Raw genomic sequence first — 19,181 nt, forward strand, 5'->3', positions numbered from 1 at the left:
TGGAGATAGGTTCTCACTCTGTTGCCCATGCTGCAGTGTAGTGGTGCAATCTCAGCTCATTGCAAGCCCCACCTTTAGGCTTAAGCAATCCTCCTACCTCAGCCTCCCAAGTAGCTGGGACCACAGGTGCACACCACCATGCCTGGCTAAGTTTTTGTATTTTTTGTGCAGATGGGGGTTTCGCCATGTTGCCCAGGCTAGTCTTGATCTCCTGAGCTCAAGTGATCTGCCTGCCTTGACTTCCACAGTGCTGGGATTACAGGCATGAGCCACTGCGCCTGGCCTGCACCTACCACTTTCTGAAATGATTTAATCTTGTGTCTAATTGTTAATTATATGTCAGCATCTGAGGGCAAGATCCCTCATCTGTCCTTATTGCTGTTTTCTGTAACCTAGAATCGTGCCTCACGCCGTGGCTCACTAAACATTTGTTGAATGTTGAATGAATGTGACTATACCAGTTCTCAGTGTGACATACAGTAGGTGACAATGGCTGTCGCCCCCCTTTCCCTTGCCATTGGTGATTTGCCTAATTGAATCCCTGGACCTAATTTGGCAAGCTGTAGGGAGAGGAGGGAGGGTAATAGAGCAGCCGCTATGTGCCAGGGCGTGTACCAGGTGCTGCCAAGTACTTTCACACTCAGTCCTCAACAATCCTGGAATGGAGTTGAGGCCCAGGATGGTGCAGGGCTTGTTCACAAGGGCCTAAGGACAGGGCTTGTGGGTGGTGGAGTTGGCATTTGAAGCCAGGCCTGTCTTCTCCATAGCCAGCCCTGCTGCCCTGGGACACTGTGCTCTTTGCTGTATTTGTGGCTGGTCCCTGTGGAGCTCTGGGGTCTATAGGCCTGGGAGATGGTGGGGCCTGCTGAGTTGGGTGGGAGGACCGCTCATAAGTCCTGCCCTGCTCTTGCCTCGGCCAGGTAAGCGAAATGCAGAAGCTGGATGCACAGGTCAAGGAGCTGGTGCTGAAGTCGGCGGTGGAGGCTGAGCGCCTGGTGGCTGGCAAGCTCAAGAAAGACACGTACATCGAGAATGAGAAGCTCATCTCAGGAAAGCGCCAGGAGCTGGTCACCAAGATCGACCACATCCTGGATGCCCTGTAGCCCCTGCCCATGTCCTCAGGGGGGCCCAGGGGTGCCTGTACTTCACAGTGGCAGGCAGAGTGGGTGGTAGTGGGAGGTTGAGCATGGAGGCCAGTCAAGGCTGACATCTGTAAAAGGCCTTTAAGGAGGAGAAATCAGGCCTTGCCTCAGGCAATGTGAGCAGCTTGCTGTTGGTCCTTAAATCTTTCCTTTTTTAAAAAAAAACAAACAAAACCTTAAAAATACTCCCATTAAAAACAAAACATCTTTGTGTTTTGAACAAAGGAATTTTCAATATTTGATCGGTATTCTGTTCTGAAGCCTAGGATATTTTTTCAGCCTATAAAGTCCCTTATTTTATGCCCTTCTAATTCCTGATGTTTAGGTATTTTGTGAGTGCATGTGTTACTTTTTTTTAAAAGCGTGTGTGAACAAATGGAAATAAAGCAGGGACTGTGAACATTGGTTTTTGTTCTGCTGAAGATCTCATAATTTATTCTTAATTTTGGGAATAGCGCTTTTATCAAGTGTTTTTTATTCATTAAATAATGGATTTGCTTCTCGCAAGTTTGCAAGGCAAGCATTTACATTTTACATATTAGAACACTGAGGTATTCTAATACCAGAATGTTGAAAGAGGTAAAGGTGGCTTAGGTCACAGAATGGAGTAGTGGAGTGAGGCCTCCATTTTTGTAGTTTTTTTTTTTTTTTTTTTTTTTTTTTTTTTTTTTTTTTTTTTTTTTGAGATGGAGTTTCGCTCTTGTTACCCAGGCTGGAGTGCAATGGCGCGATCTCGGCTCACCGCAACCTCCGCCTCCTGGGTTCAGGCAATTCTCCTGCCTCAGCCTCCTGAGTAGCTGGGATTACAGGCACGCGCCACCATGCCCAGCTAATTTTTTGTAGTTTTAGTAGAGACGGGGTTTCACCATGTTGACCAGGATGGTCTCGATCTCTTGACCTCGTGATCCACCCGCCTCGGCCTCCCAAAGTGCTGGGATTACAGGCTTGAGCCACCGCGCCCGGCCATTTTTGTAGTTTTTTCATCCTTCCTGTGAGTCACATTTTACTCAGCATCAAGGAAACAGTGATGAGCAAAGCAGAGGTGGTTGCTCTCAAGGGGCAAAGGATTGAAAGGTCAGGTGGGTAATTGATAGTGCCAGTGAGTGCCAGGCTTTCTGCCCTCTTCCCTCTCTGGGGGGTTCACTCCCTGTCTCCACCTAATGAATTCCTGCTCAGCCTCAGGCAACAGCTTAAGGTTACTGGGTCAGGAAGCCGTCCACTGCCTGCCACACCCAGTCAAGACCTGTGGTACCCTCGTTTTCCTTCATACTTCTCCTCCACCTCATCTACCACAGTTGGAATGTGTGTGATTACTGAACTAGCTTCAATAGGGCAGGAGTTTTATCTGATGTGCTCATCTTTATGTTAACAGCTAGGTGTTCAGCTCAATCTATGACACTTAGTTGGGTTATTGAATGTTTGCATGACTGGCTTACAAACAGCTTTAATATTGGCAGGTGGGTTGAGGGATTACTGGGGACGTCTGTAGAAAACCAGTTGTGAGGAACTGATGTTGAATTTTGTTTCAGATATGGCAAAATTGAGGTACTTGGGACATCCAAATGGGAATGTCCCTGGGCAGGTAGATAGTCAGGCCCTTGGATTCTAAGGTCTGGTGTGGAAATGGTAAATCTTGGGCTGCTGGGCCTACAGATGGTTATGGAAAAGGCGAGAAGGAGGCTGTGGCAGGTGAGGGTGCCTAGGAAGGGTGTAGAATAAGAAGAGATCCAGAACTGAATATTATTATGACAAAGTAATAGTTGCCATCTGGGTTGACAAAGACCAGGTCTCTCCTAACCTGGGACAAGAAAGACCAGGACTATGTGGCGTCATGAAGCTAAGTGGGAAAATGTTTCTAGGAGTGAACCATCAGCAAACGCTGTGGCTGAAGAGGAGACCAGGCAGTGCCTTTTGGCTGTAGGAGTGGATCACTGAAGCCTTTTACCCCTTTGGTCACTTGAGAACTGTGTTGGTGTGGGGATGGGAATTGGACGGAAGTGAGGCTTTCTCTGGATACTGACAGTGCATTTCGCTGTGAAACAGGCTGTGAAAGGGATGATTGAGGGCCTCCAGGAGGATGTGCAGCTTGGATGCTCTACTCTAAGGTGGAAGACACCAAATGTGTTAAATGCCATTGGGAAAGTTCCGGTTGAAAATGAGAAGTTGAACATAGGGTTTAAGAGATTGTGCAGAGGGGAAGTGGGGGTCCAAGGACAGTGGAAGGATGGGATGGACAGAAGGAGGACCCTCCAGAGTGGGGCTCTGCAGTCTGATCCCTGGAAGGAAGTCCCAGGCTTGCTGCTCTCTGTGACCTTAGGCAAGTGTTTCCGTGCAAAATGGAGCAGGGCTGTGTTGCCTGCTTCCTAGGATGGCTGTGTGGGTCACATGCGGTCATAATGTGATATAACAAGTGCTTGTTAAACAGCTACGGTCCAGTTCTGCGACCCCAAGCTCTGGCCCGAGCCAGGAGCGGAGGATTGGTCCTGTCCTGAGGGTTGGAAGGCCTGGAGGCCGCGTTTAACCCGTGCTTCACACCACTGTGAAGTGGTGTGCCTGTGGACCTGGCCCCACGCACGCCTGGCCTCGGGAGCTCCTGCGGAAGGGTGTATATCCTGACATGCCTGGGAAGCGTCCGCTGCAGCCCCTGCTTCCTTAGGGAAGCTCCGGGCGGCAGTGCCTCACGGAGGGGCCCTGCTTTGCCGCGGCTGCATACCACCTCGGGCCATTTGGCCAGCTGCTTCACCAGCTCATCTTACTCTCCCTGAAACTTTTTCTCCGTTTTTTGGAGCAGTCAGCTTAGCCGAAACCAAGAGAACTCGCTGGGCCCGCATGCAGGTTGGTAGGCGTTCTCTGCTGGCCTGGTGGGCTTCTCGCAGGCCTGAGCAGCGAGCTGCGCCTGCGCCCTGGCGTCCCTTTGAAACATTGCGGCACGTCACCAGGGGGCGCCGGGGAGTAAGGCCGAACACGCAGGCGCAGAGTGCGGGCTCGGGCTGGAAAAGTCGCGCATGCGTGGGGCTGCTCCTAATTTAGAGGCTGCGCGGCTCCGACAATTCTCCGGCTGTGGCGCCACCTATGGGTGTGGGCTCGTAAACGGCCGCTTCTGCCCGGACTGGGACTGGGTCTGGGGTCGGCAGGCTCAGGGCCACTGGGCTGCTGAGAGGCTTAGCCATGGGGACTTGGGCTCTCAGCTGCCCTGGAAGGCCGCAGGGCCAGCTGGGCTGGCCAAGGCCAGTGGCTCCCCCAGCATCCTGTGCTGGGTGCATCCCTGGGCCGGGTGGGGCATCCAGCGCTGCCCTCCCCACCCCGGACCTCTTCACATCCCTTGTTTGCTGGGACGGAGCGCCCTAGACCACTGGCAGCCCTGCGCTTCCCTGATCCTGTTTCCCCAGTAGTAAACAGGGTTTGCTTTTCAGCTTTTGCCTCAGCTCTAGCCCAGTCTATTTCCCCTTTGTAAATCTCAGGGCGGAGATGAAGTGGGGCTCTGGCTGTAAAACTAGGTTCAGGCCAGGTATCCCTTGGCTCAAGGGGACATGCCCCAGACATCTGATAACTCATTTGGTGTTGGACCCAGCATATCCTTTCTGGCCCTCACATGGCTGTATAGGAGTGACCCACACACTCCTCCTCCTGTTCAGATTCCCAGGCCACAGTCCCTTTTGTCCAGTCTTGGCCAAGATGCCTGACACTAGTGGTTTGGCCCTGGCAGCCTCCATGGCTGCAGCTTTGGGATGTCCCTGTAGCCGTAGGTGGTTGCATGGCAGGCCCCAGCCAGCAACCTGGACCCTGGCTCAGGGAGGGGAAAACACGGCTGAAGAAGGGTTGGGTGTCACTTTCTCTCTTCCATTTGTCTTAGAGGCTGTCATGGGAGAAAACCCCAAGGACCCAGTGCGCCCTCACAGTTTCACCACAAGTATCCTGACCGGGCGTCTGGTGCCGAGCTGATAGTGCAGGCCCCGGCCGCAGCCCCGCCGGAAGCCCATGCTGCCAGCGGTTGGGGGCCGCAGGCTCAGACAGGAAATGCCCCCGAGTGTACCCCAGGGCTCATGGCCTCTGCAAAGGCCTGATGCTTTGGATGAGACCTGGCGCCATTTTGAAGCTGGGCCTGCCTCTGGGACTCTGGCCTGGTTTTGGGGCTGGTTGCCTGAGATCTGGGGACTGCTTTGTCACCTGCTTGGACAGGTGTGGGAGATGACGGAGGGAAGAGAGCACCTTCAGACTGGGCTAGAGCTGAAGCAAAAGCTGAATGAGGCAGCCTGTCCCCTACCATGGCCAAGCCCTTTATGGTGTCCCCAGCTGAGCCCTTTAAGGCCTCAGCTTCTGTCAGGCCCTTGGTTCCACATGTAGTATGACAGGCTCAGGGCCAAATGCAGGGATCACAGAAGGGAGCAGACAGCAGAAGTACTGGGTGTCAGGAAAGGCAGGCCAGAAGGGAGGGCCATCAGGAGGGGCCATCGCTGCATCTGAAGGATTTGCCTGAGGGGGATGGTGGGGAGGGAGGCGTCCAGACTCTTTTTTGACCTCCACTCATGAGATAGAATCCAGAAAGATTTGTTTTCAGATGAGTGTCTCAGTCTGTTAGGGCTGCTATAACAAAATATCATAGACTGGGTAGCTATAAATAGAAATTTGCTTCTTACAGTTCTGGAGGCTGGGAAGTCCAAGATCAAGGCACCGGCAGATTTGGTGTTGAGAGACCCTGTTGCTTAGTTCAAAGATGGGACCTTCTCGTGTCCTCACATGGTGGCAGAGATGAGGGAACTCTCATCTTATAAGGGCACTAATGTCCATTCATGAGGACTCTACCCTCATGGCCTAATCACCTCTCAAACGTGCCACCCCTTAATGCTTCATACTGGGGTTAAGGTTTCAACGTAGGAATTCTAGGGGGATGCAGACAGTCAGTCTGTAACTGTGGGAAGGACAGGAGTCTGTTCAAATGCTGATGGGAAGGAAGGAAGTAACAGACACAAAGGTTGAAGATCCAGGAGAGAAGGGGCCCATGAATAGATCCCTGTAGAGCAGGATTGGGTGGGATTGAGGGCTTAAGGGAGAGATCTCATGGGAGAGTCCTGAGAAATTGTGCCTTTGTTAGCACTGAGGAGGAGATCAGCAAAGACCCATTGAAGCTTCGCCTCCTGGGCAGCCTTCCCTATTCTCCAGGTGGGCTGAGAGTTCCCTGCCTTGCACCACTGGGCCTTACTCTCTGAAGTGGAATGGATTGTTTGCCTCCCCAGACTGGGTGCTCTCTTTCAGTAGAGTTTAAACAGAAGCAGTGCATCAATTCATTTAACAAATATCCTCAACTGAGTGTAGTGGACTTTATAAAGGTCCTCCCAACACTTTGTGAGGCTGAGGGGGGAGGATCATTTAACCCGGGAGGTTAAGGCTGCAGTGTTATGATCACACCACTGCACTCCAGCCTGGGTGACAGAGTGAGACCCTATCTTGAAAACAAAAACAATTTTTGTATATTTCGTAGAGATGGGGTTTCACCATGTTGCTGAGGCTGGTGTGGAATTCCTGGGCTCAAATGGTCTGCCTGCCTCGGCCTCCTGAAGTGCTGAGATTATAGGCATGAGCCACCACCCCTGGCCCATTTGCCATTTTTAAGTAATGGACAAAGTTGGTCATTTTTCCTTGTGAATTTGCCGTCTTCTGTGTGGTTTATGTATTGTTGAGGTTTTTGCCCTTTTCATAGGTGACTAGGAAAGCTAGTAACAGAAAAATGGGTGCTCATTGTAATTTCTGAAAGTCAACAACTCAAAGGGTAAACAGGAGTGTTCTGGAAAGGCCCTGCCCTGGGAGGGACAGGGACTGGAAGACCAGAGGGGTGGCTGCATGCCTATTTTTACAAATAAATGCAATCTGAATGGTTTAAAACAAACTACATACACACACCAAAAAAAAAAAAAAAAATCCACTTTGTAGTGGGCACTGTTTTGGGCACTCGCAGTATGATAGTGATAAATGCATTGAAGGAAATAAAATGGGTGATGTGATAAATGGATGTGTCTGGAGGTCAGGAGGGCATCCCTTGGAGGAGACTCCTGAGCTGAGACCCAGGACAGCTGAGAGCTGGGCAGGGTGGTATAGCAGGGCATGGGCTGGGCAGCCACAAATCCTGCAGCTTCTTTTCTCCGGGCTACTTCGCCCCCCCATCCAGGCCTTTGGTGACTGCAGGACCTCCTGCCTTCAAGTTAGGTCTCTTTCACACCTCCCTCTAGAGTGCTCCAGCTCCTCAGCTTCCAGCTTCCTCTCCCCCAGGCCTGGGTCCTGGTGCCTGCATGGCCCCGGCACTCATGTACCCCAGCCTTTGCATCAGGGAGCACTCATACCTATGCCAGGCTCCTGATGGTGTCTGACCCACTCAAGGCTCAGGGATTGCTGTTTTTCTTCTCTGAGCCTCACATTGCTCACCTGGAGAATGGGGACCATAACGCTACGAGGACTGGAAGGAGCTCAGAGGTGTGCCACCTGGGAAAGCCCCTGGTGCAGCACTGGCTCAAGGAGCAGGAGGAGTCTTTTCCTTTGACAGATAGCAGGTGACCAGTATAACCCGTTGGTTTGAACTAAGCTTAGCTGTTTATAAAGTGCTTTATAAATGTCCATTTATTCATTGGTTCAGACTGCAGATCAAGGTCTCAGCACACATGGAGTTGGAGCTGTAGGCGTGGAGGGAGGGAGGAGCCAGCCCTCACCGAGGCAGACAGACCTGGGACCAGTCCCTCTCTGCAGCTAGCACCTGTGTGAGCTTGGGCAAGGCCCTGCCCTCTCTGGGCCTCAAGTCTTCCTGCACAATGACAGATGTCAGAATGCCTTCTAGCATTGATGTGTTGGGATTCTGGGGCCAGTTAGTGCAAGGAGAGTTCCAGAAGCAGCCTCAGTGGAGGAAGATACTTTGAATGGATCTTTTTAAATCAAGCACTAGTTATATGAAAAAGGTGGAAAATTGATTCAATAAATTATGCAGGATCTTTCAAATGTTGGTACATTTTCTTAGATAATAACTAAAAAGTCACATATGTCAATATCACCATCACATAATTACGGACCCTCTGAAAGCATCTCGAGGGCCCCAGGGATCCTTTCCTCTACAGTGCTGGGACAAGACAGGTCTGAGGTTCCCCACGGCAGGTCTCCTGGTTGCCTCAGTGAATGTTGGGGGTGTGTGATGCAACGTGGATCCTTCCTGACCGCTCTGCCCTGTTCTAGCAGCGTGGGGCCTTCTCTGTCTCTGTCTTATGTTTACTCTTATGGGGGGTGCGCAGAAGGCACACAGCCACTGGGCTATGTGCTGGGAGCCCTGGGGGAGCAGGGTCAAAGGATGGGTGATGCATTTGTCAGAGATGGAGGCTGATCTGAGGAGGAGACCCTTCTGAACCTGACAGGGCTAGAGAGGGGTGGTCTGGGAAGGGAGGCTTGGGCTGGGGGAATCCGTACACACCTGGGGTGAGGGAGAAGGAGAGGTGTTAGCTCCAGGAAGGTGTTATTTTGGGCTGTGACCTCTGTTGTGTGTGTGTATGTCCATGTGTCTCTGTGTGTGCACGTGTGTGTCTGTCTATATATGTGTGTGTCCTTGGGCATGTCATATGCATGTCACGCACATGCAGCCCTTCCAATGCTCAGGTGTGTGCCTGCCACTCTCACACCTGTGACTGTCACTGAGGCTCACAGACATGCACACATGAGTGAACACATGCACACCTGGCGCTAGGCAGATCCATGCATGACAGATATGTGCACTTGCCATGCCCCTGGCCCTGGGGATAGAGTAGGGAGTGGGCAGAGTCCCCGCCACAGGGACCTCGTGCAGCCCATGGAGATGCCTGCGGAGTGGAATTGATAAGGAGCCTGCTCGCGCCTGCTCTGCCAGGTGCTGCTCTGGCTGCCACTCTTGTCACTGAAGGAACTTGCACAGCCTGTGAGCTCGGCATGCCGGTCTCAGAGCCTGTGAGCTCACCCTCTGTGCTACACGTCCTTTCCGACAGACTCTCCCCTTCATGCACCCATGCACAGACACCCAGAGCCACGCAGAGGCACACAGGCTGCTCCAGGGCACACGTGTGTGCAGAAACACTTTGCATGGTGTGCTCACATGGCGAGTGCACCCTGCCGCTGTGTGCTGCCACACACTGATGCTCTGGAGAGCACCTGTCTCTTTTTTTTTTTTTTTGAGACGGAGTTTCACTCTTGTTACCCAGGCTGGAGTGCAATGGCGCGATCTCGGCTCACCGCAACCTCCGCCTCCTGGGTTCAGGCAATTCTCCTGCCTCAGCCTCCTGAGTAGATGGGATTACAGGCAAGCGCCACCATGCCCGGCTGATTTTTTGTATTTTTTAGTAGAGACGGGGTTGCACCATGTTGACCAGGATGGTCTCGATCTCTTGACCTCGTGATCCACCCGTCTTGGCCTCCCAACACCTGTCTCTTTTCTTTAAAAAAAATTTAAATATAGGCCAGGCGTGGTGGCTTATGCCTGTAAACTCAGCACTTTGGGAGGCTGAGGTGGGTGGATCACGAGGTCAAGAGATCGAGACCATCCTGGCTAGCATGATGAAATCCCGTCTCTACTAAAAATACAAAAATTAGGTGTGGTGGCACGTGCCTGTAGTCCCAGCTACTCAGGAGGCTAAGGCAGGAGAATCACTTGAACCAGGGAGGCATAGGTTGCAGTGAGCCAAGATCATACCACTGTACTCCAGCCTGGGTGACAGAGCAAGACTGTCTAAAAAAGAGAAAAAATTAAATATGTACATATTTTTTAAATTGTGGAAATGGGGCGGGCTATGTTGCCCAGGCTGGTCTTGAACTTCTGGGCTCAAGCGATCTGCCCACCTCAGCCTCTCAAAGTGCTGGAATTACAGGCATGAGCCACTACGCTGGCCACCTGTCACTTTCCTGTCTCAGCCCTAGGTCTTGTCACTCTCCCCTCTGCCCTTGGGGCCTGTCATGAAGCCCTGAGGCCTGCTCACTTTCCCGACCACTTCTCTCCATCAGGCTAGGGCCCTGGGCTGGAGCTTGTGTATGGCACAAAGGCCTGGAGTGGAGGGAGTGGGTCCCGTCACACAGGGAGTGCGTGTTGGATGGACATGGATGAAGACACGGCCTCACTGCCAGCACCTGCAGCTCTGCCGGAGGGCCCAGGGTTTCCTTCTCCACCAGCAGAGAGGTACAGCCTGAGGCCGGGCCACTGGGCCACATGCTGGGAGCCAGAGGATGGGGTGGGGGGATTTGTCAGAGATGGAGGCTGACCCGAGGCTGTCCTTTGTGCATGTCATGTACACATGCGCGTGTGTGTCTGTGTGTGTGTGTGTGTGTGTGTGTGTTTGTGTGTGTGTGGTGGGAGGCAGCCTGGGGCTGTCAGAAGAGGGCGGGAGGTGGGATCCCACCTATCTGGACCTGAACCCTGCTTGTGCCAGCTGGGTGACTTTGAGGCAAGTCACTTAAGTTCTTTCTGCCTGTTTTCCCATTCAAAGAATGGACTAAATATTACTTATGTTGTGAGGATGACAAATATGTGTGTAAACATCCAGGCACACACGAAATGCTTAGGACTCAGCAGTTATGATTTATTTGTGTGTTGTCTATGTGGGGTGGGAGGAGGATTTGGAGCCTTTTTAGGACTTGGGAATTTCAGGTCTTGACAGAGCCAGTCTGGAAGGCTTATCTGTTGGGGCTGCCCTGAGGGACTGCGGACACTGCCCCTACGTTTACAGAGACCCGTAGTCAGACGTCCATGGACCAGGCACAGAGGCAACACACCGGCTGACAGAGGCACAGATAACACAGCAGCTGTTTCAGGCTCCACAGCTGGGTGTGGGGATCTGGGGGTCAGAACAGGCCAGGCCCTGTGTGGGGCATTTGATTCTAGTTCGTTCTATTTTTATCTTTTTCATCAGATCAGGGCACCGTCTGGGCTTGCTGCGTCTTCCTGCTCAGCCCCAACTTCCCTACCCTTCCCCACCGCCAGTGCATCTTGTGTGAGACGCATGGGGACAGGTGCGTGTTCACCCTGGGGAACATGTGGTGGGTTTTCATGTACCTGGATCCATGTGGATCAGGAGCACATACTTCTGCTGGCTGTCTTGGTCTGTTCAGGTTGTGATAACAAAATAACAACAATCGGGGTACTCAGAACAACACACATTCCTTTCTCACAGTTCAGAAGGGTGGAAACTCCAAGATGAGGGTGCCAGCAGTGGCCGGCTCTGTGGAGGGCTCTCTTCCGGGATGCTGCCTGCCGGTGTCCTCACTGTACTCGCAGGCAGAAGTTGGCGCGCTGAGCGAGGGCTCTGCTATCAGGTCCTGGAGCCCAATCATGAGCACTCCTCCTTCATGACCTAGATAACCCCACAAAAGGCCCCACCTCCTGATACCATCACTATGGAATGAGGACATCAACAAGTACATTTTGGGGGGACAGAGACATTCAGACCGTGGCACTGGTTTCAGTTGTCATCTAAGTCACCACTCATATGTCCAGGCTAACCTGTGACCCTAGATCTACCTGGGGTCTGCCCTCTACCTCACAGCAGAGATGGACACCCACACCACTGTCTTCCCCCTGTGCCTCACCACCTGCACCCCAGTTACGGACATCCATGCCTCTGTCTTCCCTGAGTCTCATGAGCACTCCCCAGTGAGTGACACACACACCTTCGTCTTTCTTGCATGCTTCATGTTGCAGTGGAGAGGTTGGGGGTTGGGAGGGGGTGCTGCTGCTCCTGGGGAGTGAAATCTGTGCTGCAGTGGGGTGGGATTCAGGAGAAAACCAGGTAGTGCCCCACCAGTTCCCTCATTTGTACCACGGAAACCTCTTCAATGAAGATGGACCCTTGTCTAGAATGCCAGGCTCTCTGCTGACCATTCTCTCTCTAGCCAGAACTGGATCACTTTATTTCATGTAAATTGTATTTGATTGATTTTTTTTTTTTTAAGAGATGAAGTCTCACTGTGTTGCCCAGGCTGGTCTCAAACTCCTGGGCGCAAGCGGTCCTGCCTCCTCAGCCTCCCAAAATGCTGGGATTACAGGTGTGAGCCACCTCACTGGCCATATGTTGTATTTGATTTTTACAGCTGCCTGTATTTAGCCATGTGAAAGTGATTTTCCACTTATGTCAGAGATACAAAGTTTCATATAAGGATAAATTTTAAAAAAGAATGTAGGCCTGGGTGGTGGCTTGTGCTTAATTTCCATACTCGGCTTGAGCCCAGGAGTTCAAGACCAAGACCAGTCCAGGCAACATAGTGAACCCCATTTCTAAAAAAAGTGGGTTGAGCGCAGAGCGCAACTGGGTAAGCTGGCATCTCTGCCTTGCAGATGCCAGAAACTAGTGGCCCAGATTGGGTTGCTCGATTTGACGCCGTCTGGCTGTGTGACTGTGGAAATGTGCTCAGCTGCTCTTAGCCTCCATTTTCCATTCATAAAACAGGGTCATATTAATTTCTAACCAGACTGTGATTGTTGGTGTGATCCTCAAATAAGCTGACAGCATCAGGCAGTGCCCACCATCAGCACTGTGCAGGCCTGGCCTTAGGATGTGAATATGAACACAGGCGATAATGCATCCTGCACGTGCTGCAAGGTGGACTTGAGCACTGGCAAAACGCTGATCTAGTTCAGCTCACATTTCAGAGGAGAAACAGTCCCTTTTGCCTCATGCTGCACTCCACTGGCCCCAGTGGAACCCAGTGGCTGTTAAGGTGCTGTCTGGGGTCAGTCCCAATGGGCGGCTTTAGAGTCGGACAGGTCTCTGAGCCTCAGGGTCTCATCCATGAAAGAGGATAACCCCACGCTCGGGGACTCATGTTTGGGGGTCATGGGACCATACCAGGAGGCACTCCATTAAATGCTGGAGTCACACCCCATGTCCACGTGCCAGCTGCCCAGCAGCAAGTCTGGCCTCCTCCTCCAGTTCTCCCGTGGACATGTTCCATGGCTCTGAACAAAGTTGCCGCTCCAGGGACAGCCTTGTTTTCTCCTTGGCAAAGTGGGGCGCTGGGCCCTGGCGAGAGCGTAGCTGTCCTGGCCTACGCCTGCGAAGCCGGCGGGGATCGGAGCCTGCGGCCGCCAGAGGGCGCCCCCGCCTAGGCCACACGCGCCTCCAGGCAGGCAGAAGGGCAGGTCCTCAGCGCGGTGGCAGCCTGGGCGCCCGCCCACTACTCCCCGCTGTGTGTCACTCTGCTTGCCTCAGTTTCCTCTGCCGTGGGGTGGAATTCTCCCCGAGATCGCCCCGCAGTGCTGCCGAGAGGCTCGATGAACGCCAGCGGTTGTTGCGGCGCTGCTGTTCCGAGCCGGGGGTGACGGGAGCCCACGACCTCACGCCCTGGCTCCTCCCAGCTGCCCCGCGCCGTCAGTTCAGGAAACTGAGCCTCGGGAAGGGCAGAGAAAGGCCCTGCGGCGGCAAGGAGCCCAGAGGGGCTTGGCGCCTGATGACCGGCTCCGGAACGGGCTGTCACCCCGTGTGTCCTCGGCCTCTGCAGCGGCCAGAGCCCCCCGGTGACCTGGAGCACTTCTGCCCTGGGCCCGTCCCCGCAGCGCCGGCCTGGGAGCCCTGGGCTTATTTCCAGTGGCGGCTCCGTGTCAGATCCTGTGGGGACCCGGGGACATTCCCAGGCTGAGGTTCCTGCTCAGAGCCTACCCTCTGTCACCAGAGCCATCCTGAGGCGGCCTGTGATTCAGGGCCAGCGGAGACAGCAGACACTGAGGGGCTGTCTGGCCCCAGCTTTGCAGAGCCTTTGCTTAGTCTGGAGCATGGATGCCCATTGGAGAGCCATGGCTTTTCCCGGCCTGTGTGGCAGCAAGGGGTGGGGCAGCCCCTCTCCTGGGCTGACCCTGCTTGGGGCAGTGAGGACCTGTGCCAGCTCCTCACAGCGTGTGCACAGTTCCTTAGCCGTGGCTTTCAGGTGCTTCTGGCACACTCTTTCAGTAGGACACAAGTTCCATGCTGTTTATTTATTTAGAAATGTGGTTTGGCTATGTTGCTCAGGGTGGCCTCAAACTCCTGGGCTCCAGCCATCCTCCTGCCTGGGCCTCCTGATTAGCTGGGACTACAGGCGTGCACCACTACACCCTGATACACATCCCCCCTTTAAGAGAGGAGCAAACGGGGCATGGATAGGGCAAATTCAAGGCTTCACGCCAAGTAAGTGGCAGAACCTGGACTTGAACCCAGGTCCTCACCCCTCCCTGCCATTGGGGAGATGGCCTTCATGGAGCTGCAGCCAGATGCCACTGTCCCTGGAGTTGTGCTCCGTGTCCGTGCCTGTGCTACACTTCCCGCCCTAACCCCGTCTCTGTCCTATTCTCCCCTCCTTCAAGGCTTAACCCCTCCACAAATGCCACAAAACCTTTCCTGGTGATCCCCACAACTACTGGTGTCCCGCGTCTTCGAAACATTCCTTCTGGTCTGCCTGGAAAAACCACTATTCATTCTCTAACACCCACCCCCAGCGTTACCTCTGGGAAAACTTAAGTGCTACTTTCCTTCTCCCTCTCATAGATGTGGTTACTGCCTTGTTGGGCTCTCTGTGTATTGGGGTTACAATGTTGTGAAGGTATTGCCACATCTGTTTATATCCAGATTCATTTAAAAAATATTTCTGTGTTTTAAAAATTGTAAAAGTGGTGTGGGCCTATAGTCCCAGCTACTTGGGAGGCTGAGGTGGGAGGATAGGTCTAGCCCAGGAGACTGAGGCAAGCTTGGGTAATATAGCAAGACCCGTTTGTAACAACAAAAAGAGGTTAAAAAAATTGTAAGAGGCCAGGCATGATGGCTGATGCCTGTAATCCTAGCACTTTGGGGGGCTGAGGTGGGCAGATTGCTCAAGCTCAGGAGTTCAAGACCAGCCTGCCCAATATGATGACACTCCATCTCTACTAAAAATGTAAAGATTAGTCCCAGCTACTCAGGAGGCTGAAGTGGGAGGATGGCTTGAGCCTAGGAGGTTGAGCCTGCAGTGAGCCGAGATTACACCACTGCACTCCAGCCTGGATGACAGAGTGAGACCCTATCTCAAAAACAGAAACAAAAACAAAAATTGTAAGAGTAGCACATGTTCATAGTAAGGATCCAGACAGATGAGAAGGGTGTAGAGAGGCAAGCAGAAGCTCCAGCTTCCTACTGGCCTCCCTCCCAGAGGAAAATGGTACTAGCAATTTCTTGTGAATTCCTCAGGAAACTCTCCATTCATGTACAGGAGGATGTCATGCTATTTCATTGCTTTAATTATCTGTCTCTGTCCACTGCACCATGCCTAGTTGCCCGGGGGCTGGCTAGAATCTTACTTAGCTAGGTGCTCAGAAGCAGTCCTGGGCTGGGCTGGAAAAGATGATCAGAACATTTTACAGCGGATAGTTTTATTTCTGCCCCCCCCCCCTTTTTTTTTTAACAAAGCCTACAGCACGCAGTATTCCCAGGTGGTCTCCCATCCAAGTACTAACCAGGCCCGACCCTGCTTAGCTTCTGAGATCTGACGCGATCAGGCGGGTTCAGGGTGGTATGGCCGTAGACTTTTATTCCCTCTTGACACCAGCTGACCAGATAGAGTGGGATCTGGTGAAACCTCCTTGCTCCTAATTGGAGGCTGTACCTCCTAGCTGGCAGATGCATTTTATTTTCCTTATAGAATATTGTTATTATTACTAAAAGGTGAATTCATTTTCAACATTTAAAACCTGGGAGATATTACTTAAAAAATACAATTTTCCATCTTGCACAGTGGCTTATGCCTATAATCCCAGCACTTTGGGAGTCTGAGGTGGGAGGATTGCTTGAACCCAGGAGTTCAAGACCAGCCTGGCCAACAGAGGGAGACCTCATCTCTACAAAAAAAATCTTAAAAATTAGCCAGGCATGGTGGTGTGTGCCTATAGTTCCAGCTATTCGGGAGGCCAAGGTGCGATCGCTTGAGCCTAGGGGTCGAGGTGACAGTGAGCTATGATCGCACCACTGCACTGTAGCCTGGGCAACAGAGCAAAACCACTAAAAAAAAAAAAAAATCGAATTTTCCACATCTCTTGCTCTTGAAAAGGTTCAGAGGATTCATCTGAGCACTGAGCACTCAGGTCTGTGCGGCCTCATGTACGTCCACCCCAACTCCTAGTCGCTGAGTCCCATGGCCCCTGAGCCTGTGTCCCCTGTCTTTGGCAACCCAATGAGGAAGATGGACTTGCATGAAAATAGTCCATGACGAGCAACTGCAGCAGCTGAGTGCCCCAGCAGAGGTGGAAGAATGATGGAGACGGACCCCAGGCCGGGGCCCCTGCAGGAGCGTGAACCCCAGTGCTGTCCTGCGTGGCACATACTCCTCCCAGTCCATGGGGTTCACACTCTGGATCCTCACTGTTCTGTTCACTGCAGAGAGGAGCAGGGGTGGGAAGTGGGTGGGCCTGTTTCAGGGCAGCCGCTGCTCAGCTTCAGGCATGGGGCTTTGAGGGAATGTGAACTCAGAATGGCCAGAGCTTCCAAAGCAAAGCTGGAGATACAACCTGAAAGAATGGACTTAAAGAAAATGAAAACCTGGTAACCCATGCAGCAAGCTCAGTATGCCAGTGGCCCTCAGTTTGTGTCTTTGGTACCTTCACTGCTTTAGAGAAAAGTTTCCTCCACGTAAGAAATAGGAGGTTCCTAATGGCAGAGCCTAGGCAGGCAGCCCTTCCAATGGCTGTATGTTGCTTTATAGAAAACCCACCAGGCTGCCCCTGAGCTTCTGGTTGTCCCACGAGGAGAGGGGACTTCATCAGCCTGAGCCTGTTGACCATGTGTGGTCCTGAATATGATGACCCCAGAGCCACCCCCAGCCTCCTCCTGTAGTCCCACCATGCTCTGCCAACTGATAGGGTCTCACTCTGTCACCCAGGCTGGAGTGCAGTGGTGTGATCTCGGCTCACTACAGCCTCAACCTCCTAGGCTCAAGCAGGCCTGGAGTCCCTGCCTGGCTGCAGAAACACAGGGACACTCTGCAATACTGAGAGGGGTGCCCGTCAAGGAGAAACCAATGTCTCCCTCCAGAGCAGCCACCCTGGGGGCTGGCAGAGTCAGGGACTGGAGCGCAGGGTCCTGGGACAGGAGGTTTGGCATCAGCCCCAGCTTCGGGGAGCTTCCAGGCTGAGGGGGTTCAGCAGGCAGCAGCTCCCACCCACCCTCCTGCACAGCCAGGGCCTGCTCGGGCATCACACTGGCCCACGATGCTGGCCTGGCTTTACACCTTGGTCTCTTCCCACCCTAGGTGCCCAGAGCCCGGCTGGCGCAGGTGGGGCAGTCAGCCTGAGGCCGTAGGGCAGGGCCAGGCCGAGCTGTCCTCTTGCTTCTCTCCGGGTGAGGTCTCCTCTGTCCTTCCTTTCCCAGTGCCCTCCCCCTCCACGCTGCCCTGCTCTTCTGGGGGGTGCAGCATGGGGAGGTTGTTGACAATTTGTGCATTAATCTCTCTGCCGGGGGCCTCCTGGTCAGGTGGTGCTTATCAGGGCCCTGCTCCTGTCAGATGGGCCTTCCGGAGCCCGTGGGCGAGGGGGGGTGGCAGAAGCCCCTGCTGCAGGGCCTGGAGACTGCCTCACCATCCCCGGGCCTTCACATCCCCTTGCGCCCCCGCGGGCGGCCTGCTTTACCACATCAGGATACAGAACATTGCATGAATTCCGGTCTCAATGGAATTATTTCAGAATTCTGGTCAACCGCAAGCTCAGGGTATTTCACAAACTATCTATCACTGCTGTGCGGTGGGCAGAGTCTGGGTGGGGGGCAAGTAACGGATGCAGGGAGGCCCCGTCCACTGCCTTGTGGAGGTGGCATGTCCTCCCCCAGTGGCACCCCTGGCTCTGCTGACTGATGGTGTGTCCCCTGCCCCCCATCAGCAGGGGAGCTCAGGCCCGGGGTGGGGGCTCAGGAGTGGCAGTGGGAGACCAGGCTCTGGCTGTGAGGGTGCCTGCGAGAGAGTGCCCAGGTTTAGGGCCCACTCCTACTGGTGCGGGTCCTTGGCAGGTCCTTGGAGTCTCAGTTGCCCCAGCTGTAAAATGGGATCATGATGCCCAGCCCCCAATTAGCATATGTTCAGAGGTCAGCAAGATTTGAGGCCTTGCTGATTCTCTTACCCTTTAGGACTACTACGGGCAGCATCTGTGAAGTGCCTGGCTAAAAGTGGGTGCTCCAGGACTGGCAGCAGGACCGTAATGAAAGCAAGACTACCAATCATCCTCCTGATAACACCTCCCACCCCTCTCTACTTGGGGTCATGCATAGAACTTGGTGGAAGGGAAGTCCCTGCCTCCAGGGCGGCAGACATCTGGTCTGCACACTGCTGGTCCTCCACTGTGGCGAACCTGGTGACATCTCCAAGGAGGTCCTTCCTTCAAGCATGGACAGTGCCTCGGAATCCTCTTCATCACAGCGCTGGGCAGCACTGCCGACCCTTCAGAGTAGGCGCCAGAGGAAGCCGCTTGGTTATTCTGGCCCCAACTTGTGAGAGTGGTCTGAATTGGCAGGGCAAGGGGTGCCCCTCTTCCTTCCTGCTTCCCAAACTTTTTTGGAAGCTCCAGGCCCTTCCTCCAGAACTTGGCACCAGCCAGCCTTCCCAGAGGCAGGATTGGAGGGCCAATCTCATCTCCCTCTGCAGACCTCCTGCTAACCACGAGTGATTAGGCCCTGCACTGGGAGGAAGATCGGGGCGTCTGGGCTGGCACAGGCTCGGCTTCCCACAAGGGTCTGGGACTCCAGGCCATCTGCTCAGCAAGACGCTCTCAGGCAGCATGGCCAAGGTTGAGCCGGAGTACCCAGGAGCTCTGCCGGCCCAAGCCAAGCCCAGACTGCTCAGCCAGCAGGGATGGGTTCCAGGGTCTGGGTCCCGGATAGCAGCCCTGTCCCTCTTGGGCAGAGGGTAGGAGAGGATGAGACTCTTGCCCAAACATTTTTCAAGCCCACTTTGGGACCCCCAGCTGGCTGAGGGTATCAACAAAAGTGGAGAAGGGAATTTTTGAAATTAGGAGGCCTCAGAAACCCAGGACTCCCGTCCTTGTGGTGAAGCTGTGAGGGACACAGAGCTTGT

At 53.5% G+C, this 19,181-nt stretch overlaps 1 protein-coding gene and 1 non-coding gene across 2 annotated transcripts in view; one reads left to right on the forward strand and one right to left on the reverse strand.

Annotated features, from left to right (window-relative positions):
• RPN1 (ribophorin I) overlaps positions 1-1,548 on the forward strand; it is a 21,750-nt gene extending 20,202 nt beyond the window's left edge. Inside the window, exon 9 of the mRNA XM_017511923.2 lies at positions 921-1,548. Within this exon, the coding sequence (XP_017367412.1) occupies positions 921-1,103 (183 nt within the window). The 3' untranslated portion in view covers positions 1,104-1,548. The remainder of the gene's footprint in view (positions 1-920) is intronic.
• Positions 1,549-15,536: 13,988 nt separating this feature from the next.
• On the reverse strand, positions 15,537-15,655 carry LOC119468608. The gene has a single exon (XR_005197322.1). It is a non-coding gene; the product is annotated as a 5S ribosomal RNA (ribosomal RNA).
• Between the last annotated feature and the right edge of the window lie 3,526 nt (positions 15,656-19,181).

The sequence above is a fragment of the Cebus imitator genome, unplaced genomic scaffold, assembly GCF_001604975.1.
Source record: "Cebus imitator isolate Cc_AM_T3 unplaced genomic scaffold, Cebus_imitator-1.0 Scaffold457, whole genome shotgun sequence".
Taxonomy (NCBI): domain Eukaryota; kingdom Metazoa; phylum Chordata; class Mammalia; order Primates; family Cebidae; genus Cebus; species Cebus imitator.